Here is a 14,725-nt window from a genome sequence, read left to right as displayed (position 1 = left end):
TGTAAAGTGCTTTGAGATCTACTGACGAACAGCAGTATATAAGATCTAGGCATTTTTATTATGGCTTCTACTAAAGAACACAGTATTAATGGATGAATTCCAGCAACCCATCTTACTTACTTTAAAAGAAGATGATCACGGACTAAGAGGAAGAGGAGTACTTTAGAAGCATTTAAGGCAGAATTGTTTCAAATAAAAAAGTTCCTATGTGCAATACGGTATCAGAGGCAGGCAGAAATTTATGAAAATATTGCAAGAGAGAGCATTCATATTTTTAGGAAAAGAAACACTTCAGTGGGAGATGTGAGTGCCCAAGGTTTCTGTAAATCAGGGCAAAAGTGTCTTAAGTTGTGCACCCAAATGGAGAGTCACTTGAAATCAGATACCACTTTAGAAAATGTTGGTCTCAAATCCCACACATATACAATGTGGATTGTCAGCTGACACCCTGAACTGGCAAACAAAAGCATTCTGGCAATTATGACCATCTAACATCATGAATAGGACAAGGCTTGCCCAGAAATCAGCATACGTTTGTTGCCAGGAACAAGCTGACCAGCATAAGTCATCTGCTCAGAGGAGCAGTAACAATTGCTCTGCTGCCTCTTCTAAGACATACCCTATGATGGCAGAAAACACAGCTAACGATCCACCACAATGTATGTCACACAAGTGTTTCCCCTGTAACGGTAGCACCTGGCCCTTAATTAGGCAAAAATGAAGCTGCTTAGAAGTGGTCTGAATTTCCCAGTGCTTTGTGCTAAGCGCACTGGTGTATAAAGCAGTGAAATTTTATCTCCCAGCATGAGGGTATTCATGGAAGGATTCATCCTAGAAATGTCCCTGTGTTTCTAAGATGAGAACAGCAATTTCCTTTAAATGTCTGCCAAAAATTAATTTCTGTAGAGTGGAACTTGAAATCTTTTAATATAACAACCTCAATTTCCTTCAACATGCATATAGTTCATATCTAGATCTATTTCATAAATATATTTTAGGAAAACATGAAATAGCTATACTTACCAATTATCTTCAAGTACTCATTTGTCATCAGTTGACAGATAAAGATGATACCAACATAGGGAGTTAAAACCCCCTACACATCTTGTTTTTATAAATGGGAACCCTGCATGTAACACTCTTGTCCCTTGCACAAATAATTTACTCAGGATTGCCACTCATGAATATATGCAGTAAAAAAGCTAAAGAGAATAATTCCTGAATGCATACATATGCCTTTTCAAAATATCAAAGAGACTTCATTATTAGTGAATGAAAGGAAAGCAATGGAGTACCCACCACTCCATTCTATCACCTGGAACACTAGCTTCCAACAGCTGTTTTATGACCATCATGAAGAGCCTCTTAGGTTAATCCTTACTTCATTTCTGTTAGTTTGCTATATAGTTGAAATCAAAGCGATTATCTAAATGTGACATGACATTTAGCACTGAGCTGCTATGACACAGGCTTTTCTCTGTAGCTTGTTCCCACCATACAGAGATAAATGACAAAAACAACAAAAAACAAAACAAATACCCTTTTGAAACGCACATTGAAAATGCAGAGTAATTTAGAGGGACACTATCGACTTGAAAGTCATATCTGTCTGGAAATATTGTATCTGCTATAGTTACAAGTCACTCCTAAACAGATTATAACTGCATGAATTATTTCCCCTCTGTGTTTTTACTGTGCTTACTTTGTGCATTTGCAGCATTTTATGAATAGTCAACTTCACTGTATAGGAAGTTAAATAGTTTCCCACTACTGAAAAAGGCCTTTATAAACATAAAGAGGTGAGCAGAACCCCCTCTCCCCCCGCTAATAAAAATAATACTTTAAAAAGAATTCATGGAACATTTTATAAAGGGTATAGCAGAATTTTTTTTTAAATGATCGCTTTTAAAAAATTCAAGTTAACATTGTCCCTCTCAAGTGATTATACATACGCAAACTTAATTGTTTTTTTCTCCCCTGTGGGCTGAGTTTAGAAAATCAGTGTTCACATGTGAAGGTTAATTACGCTTAAACTTTGTCCTTCTTTGGTTAGAATCATCTTCTGTATTTGGCCTTAAAATAATGCTTAATAAATATTTAAGAATGTTGAAGCCAAAATGACCAAGCAGTATGTGCAGAAATTAACCTTTTTATTATATTATATACTGTAATAGTAAAGTTTGAAGTGCATGAATAAAAAGTTAGTGAAATTACAGGAGGAATAATCTATACAGCAATAATAGGTGCATTCACTGTGCATCTGACAGGAAAAAAAAAAGTTCTCACTCATTTTGGCCTAAAACTTTGTGTTCAGGTTTCCAGGATTCTGACATCAGAACCAAGATAACACTGATTAGAATCATAGGGCTTTACAATAAAAGCTAAAATATCGACCATATGATGGCAAAAAGTCTTTATTTTGTGGTTAACGTATTCTCTTCTAGCTACTCTCTGACGAAGTCGGTGGTGCTGTGGAGGAGGATCTCCGTCTCGACAAAGATCGTGATCTCTCAGCACTGTAGGCAACATGTTTGTCATAATTTTGTATCTGAGCTTCAAGAAAATCCCTCTGTTGTTGGCTGATTGTCTGGCTAATCAGTCCTGGGAGAGCTTGAATGCTACCAATTAAGGTTTCCAGTTTAGTTTCCAGAGTAACAATCCTCTTCTCAAAATCTTCACTTCTTTCATTTAAGTCAGAAATCAGGTCGTACATGATGTTTTGAGTCTGAAAGGAGAGGATGCAAGCAGAGCTTTAGATCTGGTTTGCAAACATTTCAGTATGAAGTATTTATTCCAGCAGGGTTTTGTTTTTGTTTTTTTCCCTGCCCTTTAAAGTTGGTATTGAAAGAAAAGGTCAGCATGAGTGGAGGGCTGATGATACTACAACAAGCACCTGTCTCATGAAGTAATTTTACTCAGGGCTTCAGTACAAATCCCTCCTTGGTGCAACATTCAATGAAGTTAACATTCATTCCTTAGTGAAGCTGTTTTAATTTCAAACTGTTGATGAATTGGGTAAAACAGAAGACCTTTCCGAAGTACAGAGATTTAGAAATGTGCTATCTTAATATTGGATTTATTGAACAAATGGAGGAAGTCCAAAGGTTCCACTGTATATGGGATAAATTCTGGAGTTTTTATCCTTTTCTATATTTGTGCTAAATGGATCTTCATAGTTCTAAGCAGTATGTTCTTCCCTTGATCAGCACATGAAGCTCTCATTGGTGTTAAGGGATCTCCTTATGCTGAACCAAAGAGAAAAATATACTTTAAAGGTACAACCATCCCTCCCCCCAGAAAACAAAAATGTAAGTGATAATAGAAGTGATTTGGTAATACAAAGTGCTTTGAAAATAACCACATGCTCTATCATAAATATGAAGCACAGAATTTTATTTTCACTGCTACAAATGACGGGTCTACACTGGGACTTGTTGAATCAATGATCCTTACACTATAAAATAGAGTTTAATTTATTTTCAGAGTTCACTAGCTTTACAAATAAGCAGAAGGGATATCCCTTGAAGATTTGAATTTAAAAGTATATTCATATTTGCATGATTGTATTGCTAAATCTCTTTATGAAAGAATATTCTTTTTCATTAATAATCTTCTGTCATTTTGATTACTGTACTGTATTTTTCTCATAATACTGGAATGCTGTGTATGAAACAGAGATAAGAGTTAAGGTGGTTTATCTATGTCCACAAGAGGGATGAGTTCAGTTACGACTTGGGTATAAACACTTAAAGTGATCTGAAAATGACAACCAGATCCTTTATTGCCTTGCAAGCAAATTTACTGAAGTGTAGTTACGTTTACAGTACACAGAAAGGGAAAGAACAGATAACTGAATAACTGTGTCCGGTGAAAGGCAGTGACGAATCAGCCCAACATCCATATTGTTTTTTCACTGCATGGTGTTTCAAGGGTGTTGGCATAACTCTTGAGGGAAAGCGACTATATATATCTCTCATGAGCAGATCTGTTGTCTTTATTAGTTGACATAAATAGGAAGTGCTTGAATTGCATCCACAGTAGTTAACTGGGTACCCCTTTTATTTTTAGTTCAGGAAAGTCAGGGAATTTTGCAATACAAAAGTGGGATGCATACAGAAGGATTCAGGCTGTTCATAAAGGCAAGCACTGAACCAATGTGGATTCAAAGCATCTGGGACAGACGTCTGAGATATTTATTTAAAATATATACACTTCTCGCTTAGTGACATATGAAGTTCAGATCGAGCAGCTGCTATATACACACATGTGGATGTGAAAGCTTGTACATTTCGGCCTCAGTCCTATAAATCTGATTATTATTCCCTACAGAAAGCACATAATATAATAGTACTTTGCACCTGAATCACACCTTTCATCTGAAGATCTCAAAGGGTTTTAAGAAGTTTAAATAATCAAGCTTCATAGCACACTACCAAAATAGGTAAGTATTGTCCCTATTTTACAGATATGGACCAGAAACACAGATGTAATGTAACTTGCCCAAGGTCACACTAGCAGTGCTGGACATGAACCCAGAACTCCTGAGTGCAAGTCCCTTGCTGGAACCAGGAGGCTATGCTCCCTCTCACATAATATGGAAATATAGGGAACAATTTACTCTTTCACATATATAGCATCACACAAACTTGGCCCATTCCTGAAAGAGGCTAAACATCGTATCAGGCTTCTTGTTATGTGCATTATACAAGAGTTTTGCCTTTTTTTCTGAAGTATCAAGTATTTGCCACTTCAGACAGGATGATACTGGCTTTAACAAAATTTACCACAGCAGATAAGACAATTGGCCTATTTTCCTATAATGACAGACTGAGGAAGAATGTATATGTGTACCTGTGAACTACAGTGAAGAGATGAGCTTTTTACTCTAACTATTCATTTTGAGAAGATAAATATTAATTTACAGAAGAACAAATGAAATGTTTGGTAATTGCCTACTAACCTTTGCCAGGTCCACCAAAGTGTTTGCTTGATCGTTCAGTTTCCTTTGCTCCATTTTTACACTTCGTAATCTAAAAAGGTGGAATTTGAGGTCAGATATGTTTTTTTCCATCTTAGGTCTTCTAAAGAGCATGCATGTAACTTACAAGAACAAATAACTGCATGGACAATGCCTTGAGTACTTTGTGTAAGTCAGATCTGGTTATGTGTCTGGTACAATGAGAAGCATGCTTCCTCAACACCGCAAAAAAGAAAGAGCAAGAAAATGTGATGTCCTCAAGACTATTATTTGTCATGGTTAAAGTTGAATTCAAAAAGGGAGGTAAAGGTTTATTCATACTGTATGAAAGAAAGCCAAAACATTCCTTAAAGCCTCAGTATCATGACAAGTAGATATAGGAAGAGAAACAAAACAAGTCAGATTTCATCAATAATGTTATAACAGTCAAGAATCTTCCTATACCTACATGACTAGATACAGATATTAGCCCTGTTCAGTCTGAAATGGATTGGGTTAGAAGGTGTTTGAACCTGATGAAAATACAGTGATAAGTGAGTTTCTTTTAATTTAAAAAAAAACTTTTATCTGACCAGCAGCTAAATAGCCAGAATACTTGTCACTATATTAATTTTATTGTCCTCCTGAATTTAACTTGCAACTTACCTCTAAATAACAATACATTTCAAAATATATATCAAACATGTTTTTCAAAATTGTGCTGTTAATATGTCAGCATGAAAATGCACTGCTTAAACTACAGCATTGTAAAAACTCCTGTATTTTTTCCTCTGGATGCTTGAGCAATTGCATTAAGTTAATTACAGTTAGGCACATACATCGAGAGAGGGAATGCAAGCTTTCAGTTTCTCACACTGTACTAGGAAAAAGATAAGTATGCTTTGTTAAAAGGCCTGTATTTCCAACAAGGCCTATACAAATGGACAATTTTAATCAACGATTTTGTGAACTCAAAAACAGTGAGAAGGAAAAAAAACTCTCATTCATTTGATAACATTAATTATATTACCAAGCTTTATTGCAAATGGCAAACTGATCAAACACACCAACTGACATAAATGGTTTTGGTGTTATTTTTGGTGACAGACTGGATCATTTTATAATCTTTTACTCAAAATACAAGATTTGTTTTGTATCACAAATATAAATTTCAGTATATAAGAGTTAAAACACCTCTAACTTTTGATTTCTCATATAAAAAAAAAGTTAGGAGCCTGAATCTCTTCTCACTTATATTGGTTATACCCTGGTTTAATGCCACTGACTTCAGTGCTCCTAGGTTACACCAGCATAAGTGAAAGGAGAATTAGGCCTAAAGCCAGGAGTATTTCAGTTTTACAGGTAGAGAATCAAAACTCTAAGGGCAAAATTCTACCGTCAGTGAGATTTTTGTGATTCATTCCATTATTGAGCAGATCTCTCCATGTGATCAAGGCTACAAAACTTCTCCACATTCTCCTCTGTCACAAACTCAGGTTTCCAGATTAAGCTATGGGAGTGGTTTGCAGATGTACTCATCCATAATAGGTTTATGAGAGTTTAACCATTTAAGTGTGAATTGTTTGCTAAGGTGTTTCATTTTAGCTGACAAACAGAAATTTGGCTACTAACCACATCAAGAGTCCTAATGGATATTCTTAAAAAACACTGTTTTCAAAAAAAGTCACACCATATGATACAAATGGAGAAATATCATGCACTGTAACTAACATGCTAGACATGTATGCATAATTAGCGAACAGATTCCTGTTCAGTGGCAGTTCTTATTTTTTGGAAATTTCAACAGAATGAACTCAGGAAAGTGACTCCAGTTGCCATAAAAATACTATGAAACAGAGAGGAGCTGGAAGAATTATTGTGTCTCCAGTCAGAATTTTTATATAACCAAAATACTTCAGGAATTTTCCAAAATCCACAAGAAGCTATCAAATGAAGTTTGTATTTGGATCTTTACATTAAGCAATTAATTTGTAGAAACATACTGACTTCCAACTTCATGCTTGAAAGAAAGCTGTGAAGAGTAAAATATCCCACTGAAAGTGTGTAATAATTTCTGTTCCTGAGGTAGGAATCAATTGTTTTCAGAAGACTGACATTCAGTCAATGTGCTGGCTAGCTTCCCCTTTTGGGGCAAACCTAAAGCTTCATCACCTGAAATCTTCTGAAACATTGTTGGTGCACAGAGCTGTAGCTAAGCCCTTTTGGAATATGGAAAACTCCTGAAGAAGGAGTTAAACATTACATTCCAGAACAGACTCATTCAAGATACTTTTCAGAGATAAGGATGTACAGATTTGACTGTAGAATTATACCCTTAGTATTTTGTTGTGAATTTATTCAAACAATTGAAAAGATACATACAGATTTTATTTTCTAGCTTCTTAAAACACTATATATTGTGGACAATCCAATTGCCAATTCTTTACACTTCAGCACACTGGACTAATCTATGTGCTGACTAAAAGCCCATGTAATTCTATGGATAATGGAACAGCAGAAATACCAGCTGACAAAATTTGGCCTAGGGCCTGCAAAGGTACAGCTATTACATATAGATCATTCTTTAGCTGCAACAGCCAGATTAAAAGGAAGTTGGCAGATTTTATTTTTTTCTTAAAATATGGGTATTCCAATTCCTTCCTTATGAACTTCACTTATCACAGCAAAGATCATGATTTTGGATCACATTTTCACAGCAGCAATCAGACCATTAAATTCACAAATAAAGAATCCATTTGTTGCATGCAGACAGTGGTAAATTCTGCAAATTTTAAAGGAACAGCTCATACAACTTACTTCCGAGCTCTATTTTCATTTTGTTGAAATAAAAAGACAAAACAAAAGAAAACAATCTGTAAAATATACTAGAACAAACCAACATAGAGGGGTGTGCATAGGCACACAGTGGGTTCAATTCAGCAGGTCCCATGGTTTCACCACTGACTTCTATGGATCAGCAACAGCCATGGGTTAAACCTGATTTGTTTGCACAATAATGATGGGATTTGCAATAGTGTTACACATCATTAAGCCTTCCATTTCTTTCCCATTTTCCGTTATGCCTGCCTGTGACCCATGGATCTTCCTTATCCGTATAGAATATAACATTTATTAATTACGTCTAGTCGTTCCTGTGATTCTCCACCCCCTCACCCCATTTAATTTACATGAGGAAAAAGCACAATGAGTTGCTGAAGGCAGAGCCAGAAACAATAATTCCATGGATTTTGTAGTTTTAAGGGACAGAAAGGATCATTTACTCTGACCTCTTGTATAATACAGGCCACAGACCTTCAACCATTGATTCCTGCAACTAGTCCAATAATTTCTGGTAGAACAAGAGAATAATGTGTTTTAAAAAATTAAAAACTAACCCAGAATAAAGATGGATAAGGGACATATTGCCATGAACCAAAAGAGATGTAAACCGAAACCAAAACATTTCATTGTGCCCAGGTACTCTAACTAGAAGGGTGCGGGGAGAGGGGGGGGGAAGCAGCATTCTGGAGCTGTACTCCCAACAGATTATCATTGCATGCACAGAGGAGGCTCCAATCTTTTGCTAAAATACAATATATAATGCAAAGTACTCTTCTGAATCAGAAGCGAAGTGCTGCAGGGCAAAGGAAAACTCATTAGCATGAGCTCTCAGAGCCCTGAACTGGCATAACTAGAAAAAATGACCACTGCAGTCCAACTGAACTGACTGCTAATAGTTAAGGAAGATGCAGAACAAATATCTGCACCCTTGTGCATCTCTTTTGGGTTCTGAATGGTGTGTAAAGCTGCAGATTGAGCCAGATGGGCTTTTTATTTTAAATTCATTTTTGCATACACACACACACACGAAATAAATGATAAGGTTAAAATGAAGAAATATCCTATGTGGTCAAAGGACGAATGTAAAATGGGCAAAGGATGACAATGCTGAGTAAATACATTTCAGAACACATTTTCTTAACCTACCAATCCTAATCTTTTGTGGGCTTTTTGCATAAAAGTAATTCTACTATAAGGGTTTACAACAGTTCTACATTAAAATTTGCAACTTTGCTAAAATGAACCAACATGCAGTGTTTGTACAGTACTTGAAAATGCATTGTACAAACATTAACTAATATGCAGTGAAGCAAATATTATCCCCAATTTATATATGAGAAAATTAAGGGCCAGATTATGCTCCCAGTCTCTATATCCACACAGGAAGAGAAATTTCCTCCTGCAGATCTCCCATCTCCTGAGCCATGAGAGTGAATATATGTGAGCCGGCCTACACCATCCCTTCCTGTGGCTTGGACCACATGCGGGCAGAGGTTGGAGGGCTTGGGGTGGGGAGTGAGTATGGAATGTGCACGAGCCCACATCAACCTGCATTTAGAATTTATTAAAAAAGCCAGTACACCCAGAGGCTGAGTTAACTTTTCCATACTATGTTGTTGAAGCTCAGCTCATGGCAGGTACCAAAGGCTTCAATTAGCTGGGTTGCCATGCAGCTGGAAGGGTCCGCAGGAGGTCCCAGAGCAGGTGTGAAAGTGCCAGACCTCCTAGCAACCCCCTGGAATCTGCATTTTTGGGGGACAGAAGTCCTTTCATTCCATGTAGCTCAGGGAACTATCTGCTAACATGCTCTATCTGTGGGTTGAGGAATGCTACTCCCCATGCACTATGTGTCTTTACTTTGAAGCCCAGAAGTTACTGATGTGAGAAGTCTAGTTGGGAGGAGTCTTGGTCCTCCCTCCATCCTCCTGGCTGTGGATCTGCTTTATGACAAACACTTACTGTGAATTTTAGACCAAATTTATAACGTAGCAGAGTTTCATGGGCTGTATTATGATGATTCAGCTTACTACCACGACTGGGCCCAGCAGAAAATCTGGTTCAATCTCTGTCTTTATCACTCCTGTTTCGCAGACTGGTTTTATCCCCTGGTGGAGATCAGGACAGGCTGGAGGCTGATCTAAATTATGCTGGTAAAAACTCGTAAGGGGCCATTTGGGGTTTGCCAGATTACAGCATGCTCTGGCCATGCTACGTCCCTGCCTAGATGCCAGGGGGATGTGTAAGAGTCAGCTATGCCAACTACACCCAGTGACAACTCCCACATACCAAGGAAATTCCCAGCTGAGGATGGACAATTACATTTTTGTCCCTTTGAGCTGCTGGAGCAGCTCTAAGGGCCAGAGAATCTGGTCCATTATCTTTTCATTAAAAATTAGTTGCAGTAATAGCCTCTATTTTACAGGGATTAGATTATTCTGACATGAAATGATTAAAATATTTGCTTTAAATGAAACTGACATACTTGCCACGTTTCTGTTTTCTACAGTGATAAAAGGAGGCAACTGCTCTTCAGCCAATTCATACAATAGTAACAACAAACTACTGGTAATAACATAACATAAAAATCTTCATGCTAATTTATGAAGCATGATAGAGAATTACAGGAAAATGTTTTTACAAAAATTCAGATCATAGTTATGCACTGCTGGCCCAGTTTCTTTTGTGAATAAACACTACTCTAAAATCTTATTTTGCATTATTCTAAGAGAAAGAGAAAATTCAGAACCCAGAGCAAAGTTCTGGGTGAGGACAGATAAGTCTGGACAGAAAAACCAAACCAAAATAGTACTTACTGATGAATAGCTTGCAAGAATTTGCGTTGATGTTTCCTTACTTTTGCATGGTCTATCTTTTTAACCAGCTTTGTATTTTTATAAATTAACCATGTTTCCCTGAGTACATTGGCAGCTGCATTTTTCACCTGTTTAATAAAAGAAAACACCAGGCTCACAAAAATAGCATTAATGTCTCTTTGAATTTTCTCTGGTGTACACTGTTTTTCAGAAGCACTCATGGTCCTAGCTATCTGTGGAGTGGAGGTGCTGTATGAAACTACAGCAGTGACGCAGGAAATGCGATGACATGACCAGAGACAATGAGGCCTATATAATAAATCTATGCTTCTTCTAAAAGTGATATTTGTAACAGCTCCCGCTGTGGCTGAGAAACACATCTGTTTCTGATGGGAACTTGACCCATTTGGTGCTCTCAGTATGTGTAAATTATATGAAACAGACATTAAAACGATACATGTCTAGTATTTAACTGGATAGATTGTACAGGACCAAAAATGGATTTCTCTATTACAAGTTTGTTTCTTCTGGTCACTTCCTTCTTGTAAGATTTCTCCCTCTCACTTCTAATAGTGATTTAAGAGTCTTTTCCTCTGTGATAAACTCAAGAGATGCTCAAATAAGGGTTTGTTTTTCTTTGTTCTGGTTTTCATATTTTTGTCCCTCTACTTCGAGATAAGCATATTGTCAAAACCTTCTAGCTGTGTTTCCTGTATATGATTCATGTCTGTTTTGTATTTTTCTAAAATGAGGGTCTCTATAAATGATATTCACAACATAAAATGTAAAGATACCTTCAATTCTCCTATGCCCTCTGATGTCCCCAGTGTGGTACTGACAATACTTATACAAATATTGACAAAGCATTTCAATGTATTGATGACTAATGTTAATTGATAAGATACTTCCTATGGTAAATATAGAGTATTCAATTGTAGCTCTTATCTCTCTCCTTATCCCTCTCTATCTATGCCTCTATCATATCCACCATTGCAGTATTCAAGCTAAATCACAGTATACAGAAGGGAGCAATGCAGACCTGCAACTGGGTCCTGCAACTAGCAGGAGCTCCCAGAGACAACGGTCCCAATCATGTACTGCTGTAGTCAATGGAAGTTTTGCCACTGATGTCAGTGGAAGCAGAATCAGGCTCACTGGACCTCACTCAAGGACTGAAGTCCTTGCTCTCTCCTTAGCTTTGGACACCGTCAGTTTGTGATTTATGGCAAAATCCAAGTCTTGTGTTTTGTGATCTAACAAATATTCAGAAACAGGAATATTCCTTTCCTTTGTATTATCTGAGTGACTGAGGTTACTGCACAAGTGTGCGCTGAGGCTAACTTAAATATTACACTGAGCTGATGTTTAGATTTATTTGGAGAGAGAGCAAGAGAGAGAGACTGGGTTTAAAGAGAGGTGAGTGAAATGCTAAATTCACAAGAGCTAGAAAATGTGCATGAATCCATTTTACTGCCCAGATTTTCAAGTGTCGTTAAAGATATTAAAGAGTCAAAGCAGATGAGGTAATATCTTTTATTGGACCAACTTCTGTTGGTGAAAGCTTGTCTCTTTCCCCAAAGAAGTTGGTCCAATAAAAGATATTACTTCACCCACCTTGTTCCACATTGGGAGGGAGGGGAGGAGAGAGGGAGAGCTTTATCTGCCTATTACTCACGTTCATGGCTGGCAAGGTTCAGTTTCTTAATACCTATGTGACTACCACCACCTTCTTCCTAATCCGCCAGGTTGTTTTTCCTGCTTTTGGGTCTGACTGAGCAGACTTTTCTCACATAAATAATCCCCCTGAAGTGAATGAGACTAATCAAATGGGAAAGCATAAACTCTATTATTTGTTCCCTTTATATAAACATATTTTCCCTGGATTGTAGATCTTCATTGTCTTCTTAGCTGTGATGCTTATATTTTCTGAAATGGTTATTTTTAAATCAATTAATTAAAAACATTTTTCTTATTGAATTTTAGTTTCTATCTATGAAATATCTTTAATGGGTGTATGAGATTGCTACATTATTGCAAGTGGCTGATTGAATAACCCTATGTGTTCAGTAAATGAAGCAATAGCAGACTTGACAAAAAAAATCACTTGTGAATATTTTTAATCCTGTTTTTCAAGATGTTCTCACATGTAAGGAAACTCCTCTCGTTCTTTTACAAAGAACAGTTTTTCTACTTGTGTATGTTTGAATTTCAATCTATGTAACTCTTTAAATTCATATAATCTAATAGAACGACAATAATTACCTATATGCTATAGTTTTTTCCTCTCATATGCTGCACAAAACTCAATCTAGTTTAATATATAATAAACTTGTCTTTCAGAATAATATTCTGTTCTTTGCTGGTTACCTCAGTTACCTTCCAGCTTTGGTCTAGTTTCAATATGTCCCGCTGGAAGAGAATCTTCAAATCTACTGTCATTGTACCAAATCCTCATTAGGAGTGAGAACCTGCAACTTCCGTTGAAGTCAATGGAAGTTCAGGTGCTCAATACTCCCAGAAGGCACCCAGCACCTTGCAGAAGAAGGCCCATAGAGAAGTACAAGAAAGAAAATTGTATTTTTTTTCCCAATGAGTGTCAGAAATACATTAAACAACATTCCTTTTTCAGTGGGGGAATATAAAGATCTGCAGGTATAACTTACTCTTTTAGTTAGCTGGGTATCCATCATGAAATTATGCACATGTTTTTCAGCTTTGGTAAGTTCTAACTTCCTTGCAACCACAGCTACCACCAGCGCAGTGCACCCTGCACCCTGAAAACAACAATAAAACAAACCCCAGGGAGTTACTACTGTGTGTTTCAAAAGCATTTTTTAAAGAAGTTTTGCCTTCACTGAAAAAAATGAAAGGCATCAGATGAATCACCATGCCTAATAAATGTGATGAATATAGTACAGCTATTTTAGTTCAGGGTTATATAAAGAGTCTGTTACCATAGACTGGTAAACTGTCAAGGCATCATCAATTGCTTACTGAAGAGCATCATTTTAAAATCCTACTTTTTTTCCTCTAGGATTTAAAAAAAGAATTGGCTATTAGAACAAATTCAGTTTCTAATGTCTGAACAAGGGCAGCCAGGTACAACGTTTAAAATTTAGACTACATCCATAAATGAATCCAGAAAGGCCTGTTCATAGTCATGGCATCTGCAATTGCTAAAGGAAGTAAGATTGAATTAGTATCTAGCACAATAAAAGCAGACTCTCTTTTAAGGCTTTCTTTAAAGTCTAAAGATAAAGTTACCTTAAATCTAGTTGTCACTTATATATACTTCCATGCAGAGCTGGTCAAAATTTGTTGTGCAAAATCTTTTTTTACTAATACAGATTTGTATTGACTAAAACAGTTTGTGAATTTTGGTTGAATTCACTGAATTGTTGTGGCTGAACAATAGAAATAAAAAATTAAAAATTTCCCCACGTTTTCAAATGACCAAAACCTCTCGGGTCAGCCCAAATGGTTTTTATGGTCATTTTTTTGGTTTGGATACCGAAACAAAAACAAAAGTTATTTGAACAGCTCTATTTCCATGTTCTCTTCTGACAAACAGAATTGACCTTTTTCTACAAATTATGCTCAGTTGACTTTACTACTTTGAATAACACACGTGTCTTGCAGAAACAGCTTTGTAACTAACACCTTTGTAACAACTGGAGTTGTTTTGTGCTAAGTATATGTATGTTTGTAACTATAAATACTGTTCCAAGTACAGCCTGGAATAAGCAGAAACAAATCCCATGGAAGAGAAATATAGTGGAGTAGATTATGTGCCAAGAGAGTAGAAGCATGTTGTAACAGGTAAAACAACTAACAGGAGGCTGTAATATAAAACAGTCCCCAACTACAAATTAACCCACCAATTCCCAAATCAGCTCTGTTGTAATACACCTGCCAACTTCTACAGACAGCCCCTTTATCCCCAGTATTTTTCTGATATATATACACTGAGTTACACTATGTCCAGCCGTCAATGAAGCTGTATCAGTGCAACTCCTAGTACAGACAGGCAAAGTCTCTCTTTGCATCTTGAAGTTTACCCCGGTTTCACTCCTGTGCTTGCCTCCACTTTCCTCATTCTAAATTCTTCTGTTTC

The 14,725-nt window shown here is 36.8% G+C and overlaps 1 protein-coding gene across 3 annotated transcripts in view; it reads right to left on the bottom strand.

Annotated features, from left to right (window-relative positions):
- Positions 1–2,139: 2,139 nt before the first annotated feature.
- The window catches only part of KCNN2 (potassium calcium-activated channel subfamily N member 2), a 194,609-nt gene continuing 182,023 nt past the window's right edge, over positions 2,140–14,725 (bottom strand). For 2 of the 3 annotated variants that reach the window (XM_050945747.1, XM_050945748.1), the window contains exons 7-10: positions 13,275–13,385; positions 10,612–10,739; positions 4,961–5,030; positions 2,140–2,725 (exon numbers count right to left, since the gene is read on the bottom strand). In XM_050945747.1, the coding sequence (XP_050801704.1) occupies positions 2,441–2,725; positions 4,961–5,030; positions 10,612–10,739; positions 13,275–13,385 (594 nt within the window). In that variant the 3' untranslated portion in view covers positions 2,140–2,440. The remainder of the gene's footprint in view (positions 2,726–4,960; positions 5,031–10,611; positions 10,740–13,274; positions 13,386–14,725) is intronic. The other variant, XM_050945749.1, reaches the window with a different exon arrangement.

This window comes from Gopherus flavomarginatus, chromosome 3 (assembly GCF_025201925.1).
Source record: "Gopherus flavomarginatus isolate rGopFla2 chromosome 3, rGopFla2.mat.asm, whole genome shotgun sequence".
NCBI classification, from domain to species: Eukaryota; Metazoa; Chordata; order Testudines; family Testudinidae; genus Gopherus; species Gopherus flavomarginatus.
Note: the sequence above shows the minus strand (reverse complement) of the source record. Positions and strands in the feature narration are given on the sequence as shown.